The 21,428-nt window shown below is 40.3% G+C and overlaps 1 protein-coding gene across 1 annotated transcript; it reads right to left on the minus strand.

The window, feature by feature from the left end:
* Window positions 1–1,686: 1,686 nt before the first annotated feature.
* Window positions 1,687–21,053, minus strand: apbb1ip (amyloid beta (A4) precursor protein-binding, family B, member 1 interacting protein). The gene is made up of 14 exons (XM_067486232.1): window positions 20,873–21,053; window positions 16,128–16,187; window positions 15,206–15,293; window positions 13,828–14,120; window positions 12,538–12,615; window positions 11,425–11,584; window positions 8,380–8,501; window positions 7,348–7,422; window positions 7,106–7,249; window positions 6,560–6,670; window positions 4,143–4,241; window positions 3,927–4,050; window positions 3,747–3,808; window positions 1,687–3,217 (listed from the first exon to the last, which is right to left on the minus strand). The coding sequence occupies exons 2-14, from the start codon at window positions 16,185–16,187 to the stop codon at window positions 2,549–2,551; spliced, it is 2,085 nt and encodes a 694-aa protein (XP_067342333.1). The 5' UTR covers window positions 20,873–21,053; the 3' UTR covers window positions 1,687–2,548.
* Window positions 21,054–21,428: the final 375 nt, after the last annotated feature.

Below are 21,428 nucleotides of genomic sequence, written 5' to 3' on the forward strand. Positions count from 1 at the left end.
CCTTCCTGTGTGGAGTTTGCATGTTCTCCCTGTGAGAGAAAAACGCATGCAATGCAATGTTAGGTTAATTGGTGAGTGTGAGCTGGTGTGGTTGGTGTGATTGTGAGTGTGAATGGTTGTCCGTCTCTGTATGTCTCTCTGTGTCCTGGGTGTACCCCGTCTCTCGCCCAATGACGGTGACAGAAAACGAATGGATGGATGACACAATAAAGTTTCTGAAATGGAGGACATCAGGTGAAGCCGAATTTGAATTCTGTGTTGTTCTAGTCTTGCTTGAATTTATTACATACTGTACAAACATACAGCTATTCAAATGTAGCTTTTTATCAATTTTGACAAATTAATTCCAGTTGAAAACCAAATTTCATGAATTACATCATAGGTAATAATTACAGAACTACATGAGGCAATCACATTTCCACATCTGAGCTCGACTGAATTATTTGGTATTGTTGTATTTTTATTATAATTTCCTTTAATTAAATCAAATAGCAGACTTGCTGTTAGTGATCTGGGACACATAAAGCGACCTCAACACAGGTGTGCAGTGCCGGTCCAAGCCCAGTAGAAATTGGGGACGGTTGCATCAGGAAGGGCATCTGGTGTGCAAAAAAAAAGACTGTGCCAAATCAACAAGTGGACAGTGATCCGCTGCGACCCTGAACTCATGGGATAAGCCGAAAGGACAAAAATAAAAAAAAAATCCATTAAAAAAAATATGATGACCTTTATTAAAATATTTCACTGCCCTGTTTCTGTCAAGAGCCAAACAAAGTTTTAATGTTGCAGATTTTGTCCCTGGCTCCTAAATTCATTGCTCACACTAAAACAGCAGAAAGATTAAGAATGACAAGATAAATGTATATATGAGGGAAGTGACTTGTATTGATTTTTCTTGGCCTAAGATAGAAACTACTTTTTTCTTATTAAAGCCTCTTGAACATTTATAAGCTTAAAAAATTTTTTTACATGTTAATATGTTAAATATTTGGAAAAACTAAATCTGTTTACTCCTTAATTCTTTTTTGCACCCAGTCTAATTTTTATCTGTCCAGATGATGGGCACACAGATTCAGACATCACCGTGACCTTCAGACAGCTCACAGAGGTTTCAGCTCTGTAGCTTCTTAACAGCAACTTCAAAAAGGTGGCAAACTGTTACATTTCTGGTTTTAGGTTTGGTTTTAAGGTAACTAGAATCATTAAGCTACCAAAGCTGGTCATCACAGCCACAGCACTAGATTATCATCTCCTGATGGCTTTTCCTGCCACTAGGTGAAGCTGCTGCACCACATCCTGCCTTTTCTCTTTCCCTTTGTTACTCAAGAGACTGCAGAGGAGGCGGGCTATGCAGCCAGGCCTGCAGTGTGGGCTAAGAGGCTAAAGGTCAGCTGTTCTTTCCTAAATGACTCTTGCATAAAAGAAAAATCCTAAAATGACAAAGAAATGTAACCCTTCACACATTATATGGGACATCACCACATGCTGATGGAATGTATTTGATCCAAAGCTTCACAATGAATCAGCTTCGATCACATAACTAAACTCAAATTTTATTTTGCTGATTCATTTGTATTTTGCTTGCCATGATCTTATAACTCCAGATTGATGCCAAAATACAGACAAACATGCTGGTTTAAAAGCTGCTTCCTGTTCATATAGAGAAGATGGACGTCAGAGCAGATCTAGTGGTTTAGGATTTTTAATAGCTTCTTAGAAGAGTTACATTATTTATTAAGTTGAACCTTGGCAGTACAGTGATGAGTGGTTACAGTGCCGAGCCCCCCCAACACAACTAGAAGATCCTCGTCTCAAAACCCAGAGTCCAAAGACATTGATGTAAGTTCAATTAGTGACTCTAAATTGACCATAGTTTTAAATGTGAGTGTGAACAGTTGTCTGTCTGTGTATGTCTCTCTGTGTTGGCTCTGATAGAGGCTCATAGTTCATATACACTACGGGATATCATGTACAAAGAGGTTGATCCACTAATTAAAACCAGTAAAAAAAATCAATTGCATTTGTTGAATGCATTTTTTTTGTTATATTTCCAGAACTTTTAGGAGGTTTTATTAAAATAACAGTTATTAAACAGTCATCAGGAAATAAAATAGGTTCACTGTATACTGCAAGTAACAGGGGACAAGTTCAACAGTATTTACAACTAGCTTCCCACGTACAAGTTTTAAAGTTAATACAATTCTATCAAAATGCCTGAAAGGTGATGACACTATTATGTTTTTTATGACTTAATAAAAACAAAAAGACACAATGTTTGTACAAATAGATACCAGAGCATATTCAAATACTGTATAACAAAGGTTATTACTCTGCTCATACGATCCCTTTTCTTTGATGCATAGTTCATATCTTGGGCCAGCAGAATATAAAATGCACAGTGGATGGATGAGTGCCTTTGTAGTTGACGTCATAAAATGAAGTATGTTTTGATCTTCAATGGCTTCAACTGGATGTAAAGACCCGCTGAAATCAACTAATGCTGGAAAATACTATACAGCATTTGTACTCTGTAAATTCTCTGCTCAGGCTAATGAGCACCACCACGCTTCTTCTGCATGGCTAGCATCAGTTCTGACATGAAGTCTCCTTCTCCGCCTCCTCCTCCTCCTCCTCCCCCTCCTTGCATCGGTGTAGTCCTCTTTGGTGGAGCAGGGGGCATCTTCTTCACTGATCCAGAGGGCTGCACTGGTCTTAGACCGGCAGCAGGGGCGGCAGGAAATGGTGGAGGAGGAGGTGGGGGTGGAGGTGGTGCTCCAGCACCTGTGAACATTGGCTGAGAAGAAGGAGGTGGTAAAAACCCTGGATCTGGTGGTGGTGGGGGCAGGGACTGATCCATACCCCGAAAATCAGCTGCAGGAGGTGGTGGTGGTAAAGAATTCATCACCATCGGAGGAGGAGGTGGCAGTGAACCAAAGCCAGAGGCTGGAGGAGGTGGTGGAAGGAAGTCTGGAGGAGAATCGTCCATGGGTGGAGGCGGTGGTGGCGGAGGGAGGCTGTCCATCGCATTTGCTTGTGGAGGGAAGTTGGACAGCAGGTTGCGTTGGGCGAGAACAGGTTTTGAGGCAGCCAAGGGAGGTGGTGGAGGAGGCAGGACTGGATCTGGAGGTGGTGGGGGGAGACTCGCACCGAATGGTAGGGGTGGTGGTGGTGGGGGAAGAATATCAGTTGAGGGTGAAGGTGTGACATTCGCAAAGTCCTGTGGAGAGAGGACATATAATTATATATTATATATCATTTAATTATTATCATACTTAATTGATGATCATTTTTCTTTTGAGGAGCATATTCAGTATGTTGCAGTATGTTGACTGTGGTCCCCTTACTCACCATGGTGCATTCTATTCTAAAGTCTATGGACAACGTTAGGTGCCCTCCGCCTCAGTCATCGGTATGTTTATTTATAAAACCAGTTTGGGTTCCTTAAGATTTTTCTGGTCTTTTATTAAGGAAACCTGGAAGTTAAAATCTCTAATCTATCGGTGCTCTGCAAAAAACTAACCTGGGAAAACTTGGAATAAACTGCAATCTGAACTTCAACTTCACACTCTTGTCACACTGAATGGGTTTAAAGCCCCGGGGGAAATCATTGCAGTTTACCTTCAAGTGTTTTGCTGTTGATATTTTAATCTGTTGTCTATTGTTTTAATGCAACTACATTGCTGCCCTCTTGAAAAGCACATTCAATCCGTTAATCAATGGATTATCAATAATACAAAGTTGTTCACCCTAGATTGAAGTCCTGGTTGAGGTTTGGTAGCATGTCCATTTGCCTGGCTCTCTGATTTGGCTACAAGAAAAAAAAACAACAAAACATCATGACTGAACATACTGAACAAGGAAAATGACTAATATCACCATGTAGTTTGTTCTGCATGTAGCAACAGGTTTATTGTGTGTGGTTTCACCTTTGATGGTGGGCGAGGGTGTGGAAGAGTTAGAGCTTGATGGAGCACTGCGGTTTGTCCACACAGAGCTGACAGCTGCCTTCTTCTCAGCTGTTTTATAGTTTGTGTGCAATGTTGCACCGTACTGAAAGTGCAAGATGCAGAACATTGCTTTATAACCTCTGATTTACTGGATATTCTTATTTGTTTTAAGCAGAATTGTATGAATGTTTTTACCTTGGCGATCCGAATTCCAGTGACCCAGAGATTCATGGTCCAGGCGTCATCACAGCACAGGTATTTGATGTACTGAGACTCTTTCTGGATCTGGGGATGCTGAAGACACAAATCCCACAGAAGAAACATGATTAGGGCCGGTGAAGCATAATGTTATCACTTCATCTACGCTACTCACTGATGCCTTGCTGTGCTAATCAGTACATTATTAGATTATCATCTGGTTAAAGCTGAAACACTTAATCCAGCCGTTGACTCATCCATTAAATCAACAGCTATTTTGATAATTGCTTGCCTTGTTTCAACAAACATTATAAGAATTAATTAACCCCTTCAGGCCTCTGTGATTGGCACAAAAAAAGATGTTTCCTTCGACTTTAGGAACAGTGAGTTTTCTGTATATACTGTGATTTAGTTAAAATGAATAAATCAATTAAGTTTTCATAAATGCTGTTGGTAATATATCATTTGATGGCAGCAACACATCTCCAAAAAGTTGGAACACAGTGATGTTTATCATTGTGTAGCATCCCCTCTTCTGTCTGGGTAGTGAGGAGACCAGTTGCTGGAGTTTTAGAGGAACGTCGTATCCTATTCATGTCTGATGCAGGATTCTAGCTGCTCAACAGTCCTGGGCCTTTGTTGCCAGATTATTTGTTTAATGATGTGCCAAATGTTTTCTATTGGTTGAAGCCACGCTGTTGTGATGGATGCAGCATGTGGTTTAGCATCGGCCTTCCCTGAAAGAGACGTCGTGTGGACGGGAGCATCCAGTTTTGACCTTTAGCCTCGTCCCTTGTGCACAGAGATTCCTTCTGGTTCTCTGAATCCATTGATGACATTATATACTGTAGATGGTGGGATCTTCAAAGTCTTTGCAATTTTCCCCTGACAAACATTTTTTTTTTTAAATTGTTCCACAATTATTTGGCGCAGTTTTGTCACAGATCGGTAAACCTATGTCCATCTTTGCATTTGAGAGGCTCTGCCTCTCTGAAGTCCCCGTCCTGTCACTGACCTGTTGCCAGTTAACCCAATTAGTTGTCAAATGCTCCTCCATTTGTTTTTGATTTGCAGTCTCTTTTTTCAGAGATACTGAATCATAAAAATGTCATAAACAACACAGTACTCTCTTACAGTGCCCTGTAATTCACAATCAAAGCGCAATAAGTGTTTTCTTTAGCCGGAACAGACAAAAAGACAATATGTAATTGTTACCTCCTCTTTCCCAGCTATTGTTTGGACACCTTACTAGCACATGTGTGTATTTAGAAGTAGACAGTATTCACGACTTGTCAAGCTTCAGAATACCACAAGGTGGCACAGTCAAAGCATCAAAGGGCAAAACCAGTTACAATAAGGTAGTAGTTTTGCCCATTAATACTGATTTCTAAGATATTATTGTTTAATCGTTTGCATTGTTTCACCCTGAAAGGCATTTATATTCCCCCGCAATGTGCCAATATAAATTGCCCATAATGAGGAACATTTTGTGAGGACACACCTCAATTGAGCAATGTTGCAGCTTCCATAATCCTCATATCCTCTTCATAGCACCTACCAAAACTGAAACCGCTTCTAACAAGTTCTACTGAATGATGCCTGAGCAATGTGACCAGGCTAGCGTTCTAAAACGTCCACTTTGACAGGTGATTTTCATTAGCCCTTGGACAAACAGCAGCTTATTCTCCTGCCTTCGACTCAAACCTTGAGGACTCTGTCTTTCACTTGTAGGTAATTCAGTTTCTCTGCCTCTCTAAGCTGTTTTCACTTTGATCCTCACCATCTATCCCAACGGTATCTGCTGATTCTACTCTTTCACAGACAAGATAGGGGAAAAGGAAGAAAGAAAGAGAACTTTCACATCCCTTTTTTTAACACTTGACCACTAACTCGGTTAATTCTTATTTTATTTTCATGCTAGTCAGCATTTCTCCTAATCGAGGACTGTAGGTACCTCCCAGCACTGTTAGCGTTCTCAGATTGACAGTAATTCAAGGCCTGCATTTATTCTGTAATGAAAGGTTCAGAATTGCTTTAAAAAGCCAAGGTTTATCAACACCTTTATCAAAAGTGTACATCACCATGTTGTTTCACTTCTTCAAACCCAACTATTTATTACATTTCACACTTCCAGTAAGTAAGCAGCTGACCATACACTTTGAAAGCACTGTGCAACAACCCCCTCTGCATTAGTATATTGTGCACTGTGCAGCAGAGTGTGAAATAAGCCTGATATCGTGGACTAGTGAAACAATGCTGAAACAATGTTGTACACAGTGTAATTGTGCTGCTGTGTTTTCTTTAGTGGACGTTGCAGCTTCTCTGTTATAGGTTTTACAGTGTCTCAAAGCCACACACCCTGTGTGTGGTTTTGAGGCCAACTAGATTCATAAAACAACATATTTCAAATGTACCTTCAGAACAAAGCAGAAGTCAGTCGGGGCTTTGTATTTGTTCTTGAAGTCCTTGCCGTAGTAGACATTTACGTTATCGAACTGGACAAAGCAGATAAGGTCACGGGATGACTGAAAAGAAATAAGAGAGGATTGCATTACAAGTTATTCTGCAGTGTCCTTTTTTCTTGTTTTCTCTGCCCATTGAATAGATACTCTACACTACAAGTGCAGGAGAATGGTATGTTTGGGAGCGGGAGCTGCCAAGAGATGTAAGATATACAGTAAGTGAATATACTGTAGGCATCCAGCAGGGAGTACAAGCTCTTGTTATTTATCAGGAGAGGATGAAACAAGAGTAGGGTGAATAAAGCAGAACCACGACACACTAGAACTTTGTGATCCCGCTGAAAGGCTAAGAAATGTGTCCTTACATTTCATTAAAGTTTCACTGGAGTTAGCAAAAACCGCTTTATATCTGCCGGAAAATTTCACTTTTCACCGCTGCTAGTCAACAGTTTAGGTAGTAAATGTGTGTTTCCGATGCTCCGTCTTTCGACCCCTGACCTTGGTTTTGCCTTTGGGCACGTAATAAATTCCAGAGGCTCTCAGCTGGAAGAGTCGTGGCTTCCAGGCCTTCTTGCCGTCTTCTTTGAGGTGTAGCACTCCCTCAAGATCGGGCACAATTACAGAGGTCCCACAGAAGTTCTCCTGTGGGGGTGAAGATGGAAATGACCATGTCACTTTAAAGAAACATTGACAAGAATAGATTTCACTCACAGGTTTGTGTGAGTGCATAGTTTATTTACCTGTATCAGTAGCTCCTTGTCTTTGTCTTTAATTTCTTTGAGAGCTTTCTTGTCCTTCTTCCATAGATAAAAGTTCTACAGGAATAAAACAAAGTCACATTTTTAAAAAAGTGTTTCTTCGAGCGACTGTTAGGTGACCATATAAATACTAAACAAATACGATTTAATTTGCTGTAACCATTCTCCCTGTTCATACAGGGCTTCACGAGATCCCTCTAACACATGATCCCTCTAAACAACTATCAAATAGTTGCTAGACCTGAGACCTGGTTTAGCATGAGATATGACATGCTCCTCATGCTAACACACAAAACTGTAAAAGAAAACATTAACATGCTGTAGACTCTTGCACATACAGTGTCTTTTTCCTCAAATATATATATAAGCTTGTTTATTTTTGCAAAGCTATTCGACCTAAATGTGGCCTCAAGTGTAATGTGTTTGCAAAACTCTTGAACCGAGTGTGCTCATAAGTCTGAGCTGGTTTGATTTCATTTCACAGTACGAGGCTGTGTGTTTTCACTGTGGTGAGAGAAAGCCCAAAGTGGGATTTTATGCTGGTAGTGCTTGTCAAAAGTTCAAATTCAAACTCAATAGGGACGTACTGTGTTTTGTTGGGGGACTTTAAAAATGGGAATATCTCACCGTTTTTCCAACTCTGCTATTTGTCTCTGCCTACAGACCTCATCCATTATGTGCTCTGAGATTATAAAGGGTTTGCATTGTTTCAACAAACATGCCAGGATCCTGCTGTCTTTTGCCCGAAGCTGTTTTGTCCGATATATTACAATGAAGACATAAATGTAAGAGTTTGTCCTGCATGGAGGAAAGACGTCGGCTTCAGGCAGCTCAGTAGTGAAAATAGCCAGATGCTGCAGAGCTGAAAGAACGTGGAGATACATTTGCACAAACCGAAGCCAAGAACCAGAACTAGCCACGGTTTCACTTTTGAGATATTACATGCACCTCTGAACGCGAAAGTAAATGTGTGTTGGTTTGTGAGGGTAAATACAGTACAGTGAGGGGACTGACCTGTGGGTTTTTGAAAGCCTCATATTTTTCTCCCCGCTCTTTAAACAGAATTTTGTTCTCGCTGTCCCTCATCCAGGTTGAGAGTGGGTCCACAAGGTTCTCGTGGTCTTCAAACACCCGTTCTACTCAAAAGAAACATGGCTGTCACAAACCACTAATGAACATATTAAAAAATTAGTGTAATTTTTAGAACAGCTTTCAAATGACTCCGGTAGCACATATTTTATTTATGATTATACCATTGAACAGTACGTTGTGAGAACTGCCCGAGCCTCGTTTTATGTCCATGGTACAAATAAAAGCCTTGAATTCACTCTTTATTTTTAAATAATTTCACACAATTGTTGGCTGCAAGCAGTTCTTATCAGTATCAGCGTGAAAATGCTTTTTTAACGAGTTTAATTACGTTTTTCAAAAAGTTTTCTTGCTGCAAAGTAACTAGGGACCATCAGTGGGGTAAAATGTCAAAGCTGAGGCTTCTAAAACACAGAACAGTTCTTCAATAGGCCTAAAATGTATCATATGCGAATCACAAGTATGTTAAAATAGAGACTTTTCGGATCTGAAAACTGCAGCAACACTTAATAATAAGGTGGCTTTGACTACATTATCATTTAAACCAGAACTTACAACAGTCATTAATCACACTTCTTCGTGCCCTCTCGGCTGTGGCTTTGTGCTGTAAAATATGTCATAACAAATGCTTTACCATATGTACAGTAGTTCAATCTGTCACAAAACCTTTACATCAGCTCAGCTTGCTTCAAAGGGAAGCTCACAGCAGAACATTTCTTTATTTCGAACGGGCTGAATTAAGGAAAGGCCTGATAAAATGCAACAATTTCCATTTGCGTGAATGGCTTTAAATGTCTCTAAACCTCAAAAACACATCAAGAGCATTTTTCACCTCCTCCTCTTCTCTGCCCACCCACACACTCAATGCCATACATCTCCATCATCTACTGGGCATTTGATTGTAGTTTACTCCCCGATTACAGGTTGGTAGCTGAAGCAAAGGTAGACATTAAGTAAATTGCTGCCAGGATTCCAGTGTATAGTTTGACTGTTACAATCATTAAATGGATGGTGTGACTTTAGGAGTAGAAATCTATTTGAGCTGCATCGACAGTGTGGATGGGGAGCACATGGTTGAATTTAACAGCAGCGATCTTTTTCTGTTTTGGCGATGATGCTGATGTGGAGCTCTGTGGGTGTTTACTGCACATTACTAGCCGTGGCATTTGTTGTTAAAGACTAAAAGTCAGATATTCCCTGAGGCATGTGGGGGTTGACACACGTTTAAAATAAACGAATAGTCAAAAAGTTTCCATTGTCAAGCTGTCGTGCTGCGTAAGTAGTCAAATGGCATTGGAGGACCTGCTATAAGTAGCAAACTGTGGCCCAGACTGCTTGTTTAATCCTGGCCTGTTGTTTGGTTAAAATTAACCGAGCTGACATGCATTTCCTCATTTACTATCTTCTTTAGCAACACATTGTGACAGCAAAAGAGTGAATTCCGGCAGTTTACAGTATTTTTCATACTTCTTGTAATAAAGCTCCCAATCAGCTTCCTGGCATTTTTTTTTATTTATAGCAAACACACTTTATGTATTTTATTAGTAAACAAATCCAATTAAAAAGGCCAAGGCAATTTGATCTGTCTATCCAAACCTTGATACATCATAAGGCTCAGTTTTATAGACATTAATTTTTGCCCCAAAACCGATAAATCACTGAAAGGCTTATGTGGAGTCAGTCCCACATGCTCGATTATGTGTAAATACGTTAATGTAATGTGTATTAATTCCCTGCTGAAAATAGTCCCCAACAATTGCACAATTTACTCCCCCGTTTGCATGAGCTTATTTATTCCATTCAGACATGCAGCGCCAAGACTGTGAAACATATTTAATGACTTGCATCTTCCACTTGTGTCACAGAAATGTTAGAAAAACGTGCAAAAATGGCTTATGCTTTACTTTAGTGAGTCACAGTTCAAGTAGCTTCACGAAAGATTACTTGGATACAATTTTTAAGTAAAATAATATTGACTCGTGAAGGTTAATGATTTTACCACCAGTATTTTATTAAAATAGTTTCACGATGGAATAAAATGACTCCTTCATGTTCATGACACATAATGCAAGTTCTGTGAAATGTAAGTTATGTTCATAGCAATCTGATGAAGTTGTTATAAAACAGAGAAAGCAGATGTAATGAGCGGCTGCAGAGTCGGGTGGCGGTGATGTGGAGCAGCTGAAGCAAATGAAGCACAGACAGCTCAGACAGAGGATTGAGATCATGAGGCTCTTATTTCTGCGTGTCAGGCTGGATGACTGACAGTGTCCGATACAGCGAATTGAACCCACATGTCTGTCTGTTGTTTATGTGCATACGGGGGGAGGAATAGCAAGAGTAAAGCAAAGAGACGAGGATGGATGAGGGTAAACTTCATTGTGAGCATGCTGCAGTGTGGCTGCGTTCGTGCCAATAAAAACACAGTCCATCATCTGGACCAGGATGAAATATACCACCCTGTGCTTTGTGTGTGTATGTGACAGTGTGTTTAGCTGACAGCTCCTGTAAAAACATACTGAAGGCTTATATTGTTAAACTGGTAATCTACGGATGCCGTGTTTCTCTGTTTGCCTCCATTTATATGCTGCTCTGCTTGCATCTATAGCTGTGGTGTTTCTGCACTATATTACCCAGAAATCACTGGAAAAGTTGATTTTTTTTTTTTCCTATCCATGAAATGTGGGTAGCTTTAAGTAAAGGTAACGCTTTAATATTGTGCACTTTAAATGTAAAATGCATGAAGTTTTTCTTTTCCCCTAGGAAAATGCATCATATGAAACAAATGGTGAATGCTGATAGATGAATTATTAGACATAGACCCTCGGCAGCCTGTGTGTGTCTGTGTGTGCGGAGGTGTAGACACGAGATAACCGCTGGTACCTCCCAGGTTACACATGTAGTGTTGCCACCATGAAGAATGACTCAGTATAACTGTTTTATTTGTTAAATCATTCTGCAGTGACTCACCTAGTTGCAGCTCGGGGTTGGTCTCGCACAGGCTCCAGTCCACATTGCAGTCACAGTGAGTCTTCTCAAACAGGTTGTCCAAAACTTCCCTGACACTCTGCCTCTCGTCGACCATCAGAGTTTTGGAGCTGCCGTCGTTCATCAGCACCTTCACCACCAGCTAGTTAAGGACAAAAAGTGTTCAGATTCCAGTGTGAAATCTTGTTTATTCAGTCTTAAGCTGGATTTATTGTGGCCAGACTGGGGGGCACAAGCTTAAAATACGGTTCAAATTTCAAAGTTTAAAATGTTCAAACTAACTAATAAACTGCATACTATTAGGCTAATAGTGTGTTTACAAAGTGTTTGGTCAGAAATGTAAAATATTGTAATTCTTCTTCCATTTTTACTCATTAAATAGTTATAAATAGTTTCCTTTGCAGGGATAATCTTTCTGGTTGCATCTACTACAAAATTATACTGTAACAAAATAACTGAAGCCACTGTAAAATGTACAAAATGATAACATTTTAACTATTTATAAGGAAAGCGATTTATTTCAGCTTCAGATTTCAAGGTATCTTTAAATGACATGCGTGTTAAAAGCATGAACCTGAAGTTGGGTTTACACATCTTTACATATGTTCCCGTGTAACTTGCCAGTGGTCTGTGTCAGCCTTCACACGCGCCACACACACACACACATACAAGCTAACCTTTTTGTTTCTGGTTCTGTTTAGATCCTAGAAAACTTTGTTTTACTACTTGGCTCTAGATACACACAATCAGCACTAAAGTACTTGGGTTGTGTATAATTGTGCATCGTGTGTGGCTTTGCATGCATGACCACATGTCTGCCATTTTGTGTGCTGCTTTGAAGACGAAAAAGTCTCCACATATTAACGAAACAGGAAACCACGCTGTCCTTCAGGATGTTGGCTGGATAGAAGCAGCCATCCATTACTGTGATTGATGGCTCTTACATTAAAGAACGAAGGAGCTGTCTATGTTTGAACACACATTACATATTTTACTGCGACGTCCAGGTAGCTGTAATTCAAAATGTCTTTAAACTGAACTGCTGCCAGTGGATGTAAGATCAGAGGAATACGCGTCAATTATTGGCTCTCTTACCTTTTTCACTTTGGCTTCCTTCAGCTTCTCAAGGGCGAGTTTGATTTTGTCCGCTTTCATCTGTGCTTCATCTTCCTCCTGAATATGATAAATAATAATATGTAATCAGGCAACTGACTTTTAGTGAAAAGCAAATGTTTATCAGGCGTTTGAATTTATATCATAATAATTCTATTAATAATTTATTGTTTGGAATAAGTGGGATGAACAATTAACATCAAGAAATCCTTTTATCACTAAGCAAATAAGACATAATTGTATTATTTTAAAGGTATAGTTCCGTAACACAAATTTGTGCCCTGAAGCTACCAGCCTCTTTTCTTAGCTTAACATAAACAGAAGAAAAAGAACTAGCAGCAGTGCAGCTATGTACAAATTAGTGCAACCTTCCACTTGAAGCCAAGCTACGATAATTATCTCCTGGTTAGGGCTTGTCATTTACAGAAAAGACAGTAATGACAATCTCAAAAAACTCTCAACTACATTGCGAACGTACATATGTCCCAACGCGTGAACAAATGCTTGAATGAAGAAAGTGTTTCGTAAAGTTTCGCGTTTTATAGAATTTTTTTTAGAAATTCATCAACTTCCTGTGTGAAAAGAAGCTTCCATTGATGAATTGTAATTAGAGCAATACGTTGAATCCACTCAGTATCAGTTAGGAGGGGTGGATGGCAGGTTTTCTTACAGTTCCAGTGTAGTTTTACAGTCCATTAAATCTGGCCTACAGTGCAGCTTTAATGTAGTTGTGAACAATGTGTAACAATGACGCATTCTGCGGCTCAGTCCAGCTGGTTTATACCTGAAGAATGAGGTAAGAAGCGCTGCTAAAGCCATAAGCTCCTCTCTGGCGTCACCCCTCACCATTGCCAAATGCATGCACCATTGCATGTGTTTCATCTGTTCCAGACGGAGTCTCAGCTGCCTCACAAGACCGAGTAACTGTCACACACGCCTCCGTCCAGGAACAGCTTTGCAATGATCTCATTGTCTGACAATAACACTATTCCCAGTTCCACAAAGACCTCATGAGAAATGTACACACTGTTGGCTGGGGATGTTTTTGTTGCAATTGCTTGTGGTAAAACAAGAGACACCACCTATAAAACACAGATATTCTCTTTTCTCCAGTTTTGTGGCATTTTCCTAAAAACCATAGCAACCAAAATTGCCTTGCATCAAAAACTCTCACTTCTGATTTTCTGGCCCACTTCTCTGCTGAGAGGTGTAAAGGTCATTTCAGAAACGTTACTGTTGTCATGCTGAGTAACTGTTGACATGCAGACAAACCTTGGAAGGCTTTGCAGCGTGAGAAGGCGGAGGTGGTAAAGGGGTGGTGTTGGGGTAGGCCGGGGCGCTAACATTGCTGCCTGTGCTGTGTGCTGGTGATTTCGTTGAAGCGTGGGAAGTGATAGGCTGGGTGCTCAGGGCTGTAGGTGGTGGAGGCAGCTCCGACTGAGTCAGCGACGGCACCTTTAGACCTTCTATCTCTGCTGCAAGTTTCTCCTCGGTCGCATTGAGGTCAGCCACCAAGTCAGCCATGAGTGCATCCAGATCATTGTCCTCCAGTTCATGGAGGGACTCTGGTATAAGAAACACAGTCGTTGTGTCAAGAAATAACACCAACCCTTTATATTTGAATTGCAAAAATACTTGTGGCATATTTGGTATGAATTTAAGTAAGTAAATGAAAACATATCTAATGGACTTTAAATTGTTAAAGCATAATTTTCTTATATTTTATGGGGAAAGAATAAAGAATTTTTGACAACATTGTTCAGTTAATGTTTTAAAACTAATACGTAAATGCAACTAAGATCCTTAACATAGCTTTCATTCAATTAATTACAATTAAGACATTCATGCAGTGATGTGCCGCCAAGAGACGCAAGCCAGGGAAGTGTTTGGGAGCTGCCACTGCATTCATGAACGGATAAGAAATGGATAAAGGCCCTGCTAACCCACATCTATGTTACCAAACAAAATACAGAACCCTCAGCGGCGCTGTGTGTTGCGTGTAGCAAGTATCAGAACACTTACACGATGAACTAATATGGTGAACATGCTGAACATTACTTGTTAATGCCATTTTAGTTAAGAGATTTCCACATGTAGCTCCATGTTAACGTCCAAGCTGTACACTGGGAAAGTGGATTTTGGCCAGAAGAAAGTGGTAAAGGTCTAACGAAACACATTTGCTTTTATAAAAAATGGCTGAAATCTCTGATAGTGAGTGAGAGCCAGCGACACAGGGAGCTGCAAGCAATGAATCATTATTCACTAATGCTTAGTTATGCCAAGGTAGAGTTGTAAAATCCTTACATTTTTCTTACACTAGTAATAAAAAGCCTGCATGAACCTGTTGACAGGATTAAAGCACGTAATGACGTGTGGATGTATACAATATAAAGGTGATTAACACTTGCAGTCACCTCAGTCTTTGTTTCACATAACAGTAGCCTGACACATTGCCGACCAGCTGAAGGCTGTTCCTTTTTACATTACTCCCAAATCTTTAAATAATCACAATCATTATAATAATTCATTAAACATTCATCATATTCCGACCTTGCACAACTGTTGTGTTGTAGCAGGTAATTGTGCAAATGTTAAACACCCAGCTGTGTGTTGTATTTCTTCACACATGACAGAGAGAATATTAGGTCACCGTTAAGGTCAGTGAAGCCAATGGAAAAGTTGTCTTCCTCGTTGGTGGTGGGAAGAGGTTCAGGGGGAAGTGTTTCCTGTCCAAGACTCTGCAGGGAAAGATGAACAAGGAAGTGTGTTTATACAGCAACTACCGTGAGCTAATCCACAACACATTCTGGTGTCATTAAACACAAACAGTCCCCAAAAACTGTCCAAGAACATACAATGTCACACATTCAAGGTTCCATCTGGTTTTAGGTCTTACACCTACTATGTGCAACATTGTGCCCAAATGGAAGTGATTTAAAATGACTGATGGGTTGGAAAACAACATCAAAGTGATCATCGGGCTTCAAAAAAAATGAGTAAATCTTTAGCCTGTTCATGAGTTTGACATTTGATCTCCTCTCTATGCAATTTATGGTTGTTAGATGACTACAAATACCCCCCCCCCCCCCCCCCCCCCCCACACACACACACACACACACACACACACTGTGTCTGTGCTTGCTAGTCTACAGTGTTTCTGTGATTGATGGGGGACTTTAGTGAGTTTGTCATCTGTTGCCTAAGACGACAAGTCTATTAGCTAGTTAGGTGTTAAAAAGAACCATGGATATCATGCAGAGAAACTGTAGTCAATGTGTCTTTCTTCCATACATTTAATTTAGTTGAAAAAACTCTACTGCGGTGACAAAAAAGCTCACTTTGGGTTGTAGGTATGGTAGATGTTAAAACCTTTGGCCTATTGGGATGTATTTAAACATAAATACATATAGACTGACTTATTATACATAAGTGTTACTAGTTAGAACCAAGAAAGTGAACATTCATGTTGCCCCATAAAAACAGTTTAGACTATTATAAAGTTATTATAATAATATTATCATTTTTCAACGTTTTGTTAGTGTTGCTAATTTTTATTTAATTGTTGAGCTTACCTGAGTGAGGAGGTCCATCTCCCCCAGCAGGTCACTGAACATGGCATCAATGTCATCCATCTGGTTAAAGCAATGACATCAGACTTTAAAATGTTTCCCCGCATGACAAAAATCAGTGAGTTTCATTAACTGATGCAGCAAGACATCGTCACAGATTGAATATGGTTGTCATGACAACTGCCTGGGCGCAATAAAGAGGTAAATTAAAATTGTTGGCATAGTGAAATGGTAAATAGACACAGTTCTCTGTTAACTGTGCAGGTGTAATCTGTCCCCTCAGGCTATGCTGTCTTGCATGACAACTTCAACCCGGACAGAGTAAAGAAAAATATGTATGCATAACTTCCAGGCATTTATTTTAGCTCCACAACTTGTCATGTCTTGCACATGCTGAACTGGAACTTGTTATTAAATTTCATTTCTGCATTTTTTATTAAAAGTCTTACTTTTTCTTGTAAACACACCCGTGAGCATCGCACCATTCAAAGTTAGTTGGGTGACTTTGATCAAACTGATGAATACTGACATGTAATATTGTTTATTTCAGCACAAACATCTTCTAAGTACCGCAGAATGCTGAGAAGGAAAACGAAACCATTGACTTCGATGGAAAGCTTTAATGAGCTATAAATTGCTGATCGAGTCTCAAGGCTGACTCACACACCTGACTGTGACAGATTTATACAATTTAACCCTGATGTGTATGTATGGAGCGAAGAATCAACGTCATCAATGTTTGTTATTTCAGTTTGGCAAGTAGCAAAATCGCCCGTGGGCCTGACTGTAGTAGCTGCGTTTCTCCTCATTCCCTTGAGATTACGTACAATTATGTACAGTAAGTTATTTATTATCTTTTATGTATTAAAGCCCCATTTCTCAAAGCAAATGTTTTGATGTGCTACAATGTGCAGTTACAACAGAGTTCCTGCTTTCTGGATTTCAGCAACAGTGTCAGTGGGAGTTTATTCAGCCACAGTGGTGCAGAAATACAGTTGGGTAAAGATGCAGTGCAACGTGTAGCTGCCGTGCAAGCGTTGCACTCATGTGTAACCAGTGGGACTGAAAACCACCCTGATTAGTGGCTATGAACACGGCTCCCTTCTTCTGTGCATGCTTGCAGTTACTTTACTCGTGAAAAATGATTTGCAGAATGAAATGTGCGTTTTTGTACAATCATCACTCAAAACAATGGCGGCAAAAACAAAACGAGGGTACAAAATGAAAACCACACCGTTGTTCAGTTTGACCTATATAGGGTCATTGGGTTTGGTTGTCACTCCAACACTTTGGTCCAGACTTAAACACCTTAGGTGTTGACAGCCTGCCATAAATAAACAGTCATGAATGGTCCTTATGACTCATTCACAACCATGAGTTTGACTTAATGAAAAGTTTTAAAATTGCATGTAACCATGTCATTAATATATTTGGTTTATGGATACTTATGTTTGCAAAACTAACACTGGTTGCCACATGTCTGCTGCTAGCACCCTAATTTAAGGTGATAACAGGTGTAACAGCCCATTTCCACCCCCAGCTGTGCAGTGCCGGTCCCAAGCCTGGTAGAAATTGGGGAGGGTTGCGTCAGGAAGGGCATCCGGCGTAAAAACTGTGCCAAATCAACATGCGGACAATGATCGGCTGTGGTGACACTGAATAAGCTGAAAGGCCAAAAAAAAAGAAAAAAAAAGTTGTAGAGACAGCCTGCTGCTGTGATTGTGAGCGTGTTAGCATGCTGATGATAGCTTTCACCTGAAAGCCCCCCTCTGCCTGCAGTCCAGGTACAGGGTGCGGCTTAAATTATATTAATCCGCTGGCTACCAAACCTCACAGTGGCTACAAAGTTTTTACCCACTGTTCCTTACAGGCCTCTCTTTCAGCGTGCTGTTAGCCCCTAACGCCTTCACTCCTTCGTGGAATTGTTTGCACAACTCAGTTTTCACTTTTTTCTTGCTGCTAAGGCACATTAGATATGAAAATATTAAGTTCCACAAAGGCTCACTCATCACAGTTTGGAATCTGTTGGGCACACTTAGATCCAACAAGAAAATATTTACAGGAATTTAATCAAAAGACACTCAAAACCTTCAGTCGGGCTGAGGAGGAGACAAGTATGACTGATTGTGTTCCAGGCAGGAGGTCATGCAGTGCTGTGACATGATGTTTTCCTCTTGAATGTGAAATGAACCAGTATTGTTACAACATCTAACAGATGGCGTGTGCATTTATGATTAGAGCATACAGGAAACTGGGTGTCTTCTATAGAGCAGTTTAGACAGATTGTAGTTACAAAAGTGCTACATATTTTACATTATCATAGAACTTCTGAGATTGTGAAGCCACAATTTCTGCATGTCATGCAATTCTGTGAGTCTTTCTAACTGGGCCTACTCCTCCACCCTTTCGCTCAAATGGTGTGCCCCTATGAGGAAGTGGTAAAAGGTAAACTTCCTGTCTCTCGTACTATTGAAATCATATAGGAAATGGTGTCATGAGAAGCCACCTGCAAACTTCAAGCTGCTACCCACATAAAGTTGCGTGTAATTATCTCTGGTGCAAAACGCGTTTTGAAACATTTGAGCACATCATATTTAAACAAGCATCTCTAACATTAACACTCCCTTACTTATTCCCAAAACCAGTTCTTATTCCTCCACATCAGCTCTTTGCAAACAACCACACAAAACATGAAACACAGAAATCATCGTGTGTTGCTGTGTATTTTAAAAGTCATACAAGAAAAAACTGGCAGATGCCTGTAGAGACCAAACATAACTGAATGTCTGACCTCATTTCAAAGCCACTTCTTCATCAGATAAGAGCAGGAATAGATTATTAATCAAACGGCACTTGTTCCACCCATCACACGGAACAATCAACACTTTTTTTATAGCCCCATTTGCTGGTGTGACAGATAAAACACAGAAACTAACCCCAGACTGGTACCATTACAGCAATTGTAAAATCCTATAGCCAAGGGAATTCCCTCATACTCTGACATGTGTCCTTTAAATATGAAGCCCATATTTATGGCAGCTGCAGGCTGTAGCTTCACGTTTAGCACGCTGGGCTTGAGAATGGACACAAAGCAGTAGCAGTAGTATTTCATCTACTGTACAGCTATTTATTCGAGGAAGTGTCAAAGTAAAATAAAAAAGAGGAATAAATAAATGAAGATAAAAGGGTCTGTTGATCTGTTGTGAAACTAGCAAAAGAATCATTTTAGTTGGAAATGCCAGAGCAGCATGACTAACGTTATTTAAAAGAGCAATTTGCGATGCATAAAAAGCTCAGCACTGAGATCAGTTTTCTATTTTAATAGAACATGTTTCAACACTTCTCTGTACGGTGAGATGGAATTTCAGGATAATTCCATTTTTCTTCAGTAACTGCATTTACTCTACAACAAAGTTTCATATTTTTGAACTTATTACTGACACTACCCCGGGTGATGTTGGTGTATAAAGTAATGCTATCATAGACGTTCCGTTGCTGCCTCTTTGCACCCTTTTCTGTTTTCTTTCCAGATGCCGCTCTGAAAATATGTGATTTGTCAGCATCCATAAATATCATTGGAAACACTCGGGTAAGAAATCTGGTGGCCTTCCAAACCCTCACAATGCAATGAATACACACCGCTGTACATCTGGTGTAAACGGGAATAAAAAGACTGAAAATGTAGCATTTGAGCAACCGCTGCAGTCTTTCTGAAAACGATTCCTGCTCAAGTAATTTCAAATACACCGTACTGTACATAAGTCCACACATGTGTAACTCAAACTTCAGGCAAGACAATGGAAAGCAGACAACAATTCAACGTGGCTGCAGTGAACCAAAGCACGTTTACTGCAGTGGGCAGATTTTCCCTCTCGCTTTGAATGTGTACGCCTGAGCAGCTGGGTTAACAGGACTCGATGCACTCTAAAGAAGCCAAATTAAGGACTTTGCAACAGCGAGAAAAAAGCCCCGGGGGACCTTAAAGCTGATCAGTAGAACATCTCTGCATCCTCTCGCCGTTTCCTTAACAGGGTTTGCTAAAACTAAACTTGTAGATAAAAACACCAGCTCTACTGTGCTTGAGCAACCGGGTACACAAACAACTTCTCTGTCACACAGGTCATTAAACAGTTAACATATTTTTTACTCCATCAATCCAAAAGGGCACTCAACAGGACTTATTCAGTTCACATCTATGTGACTGAATCTAGTCTGTAAAGCCAAATGTACAAAATGTTCCTGTCAGCGGTGTCAAGCTGACAGCAGCATTACCTTTAAAATAAGAGGCCAGTCCTATCAGTTACATGTGGTTATTGAGTCATACAGCAGTCTGGCGTTAGAGCCGGTTCCACCCAGTTAGAAAGCATATGAACCAACAACATTTTCATCATGGTAAAATATGTCTCATGACCCCATGACTGACTAATAATTACAATGGCCGCGCAGTCATTTTTGTCCTGTTGGGACATAATTTGATGAGACAATACTCTGTATAACAGCGTAGCCTATATACAAAATACAAATGTGACAGTGTGTCCGAGCTTTTCATTGTTTTTCATTTCTTACAGTTAAAGGCAATTTACTCTCGGTGGAACGGAAAGGTGTGTTTTCCATGTTTGCGCCACCAGCTAGAAAACGCAAAGGTTTATAGACACAGTACACAGTCATGGACATTTAGAGGAAAGCAGCCATCGGTGATCACCGTTAACAGAAGACAAGACAACCAAAAGAGCTGAATTTCAACTCACCTTTTCGAATCGTTGTTTCACGAGTTAGTTTCGAGATAACAACCACATGGAATCAGGTCCACAAAGACAATATTATTCTACAATTATGCTCAACACTAAGAAACAGACATGTGCGGGCAGATTTGGGTGTGTTGATGAGGACTGCATCTGGCTATCTGACTGACTTCTTCCTGCTCAATGCGGAAGTTCAGGTCTAGACCTGTCACTGCATTCCTGCCAAGAGCTCAACACTTTCACAACACTCTTGTCTGGGCAGCACTGCCCCCTCCCCTTTATACCAGTGCTCCTTATCTACCACCACAAGGCAACTGCTTCAATGCTGCAAACAGGAACAAAGCCAGAGAAAACTTGAGTTTGCTGCTCTGACTTACAATCGGGAGCGTGGTATTGAGTGACAAGCACTTGAGCAGATGATGGAGTGTGTGGAGAATGAAGAAAGCGGCGTCTCAGTGGGACAGAGGGAACGGCTGAATCAGCGTGAGGAATGTGACGGATCTCGGTTAATAATTCACCTCGATGAAAATGATTTACAGTAGATCTTTAGACAGGAGTGGTA

The sequence above is a fragment of the Channa argus genome, chromosome 19, assembly GCF_033026475.1.
Source record: "Channa argus isolate prfri chromosome 19, Channa argus male v1.0, whole genome shotgun sequence".
NCBI classification, from domain to species: Eukaryota; Metazoa; Chordata; class Actinopteri; order Anabantiformes; family Channidae; genus Channa; species Channa argus.

Bases quoted from the DNA above. Each gene is read 5' to 3' on its own strand.
- apbb1ip (XM_067486232.1), bottom strand. From the start codon at position 16,187: ATGGATGACATTGATGCCATGTTCAGTGACCTGCTGGGGGAGATGGAC. The intron at 8,502-11,424 runs GTGAGTCACTGC...TCTTTTGAGTAG, and splicing joins CAACCCCGAGCTGCAACTAG to AACGGGTGTTTGAAGACCAC. The intron at 6,671-7,105 runs GTCAGGGGTCGA...ATTTCTTTTCAG, and splicing joins TGCCCAAAGGCAAAACCAAG to TCATCCCGTGACCTTATCTG.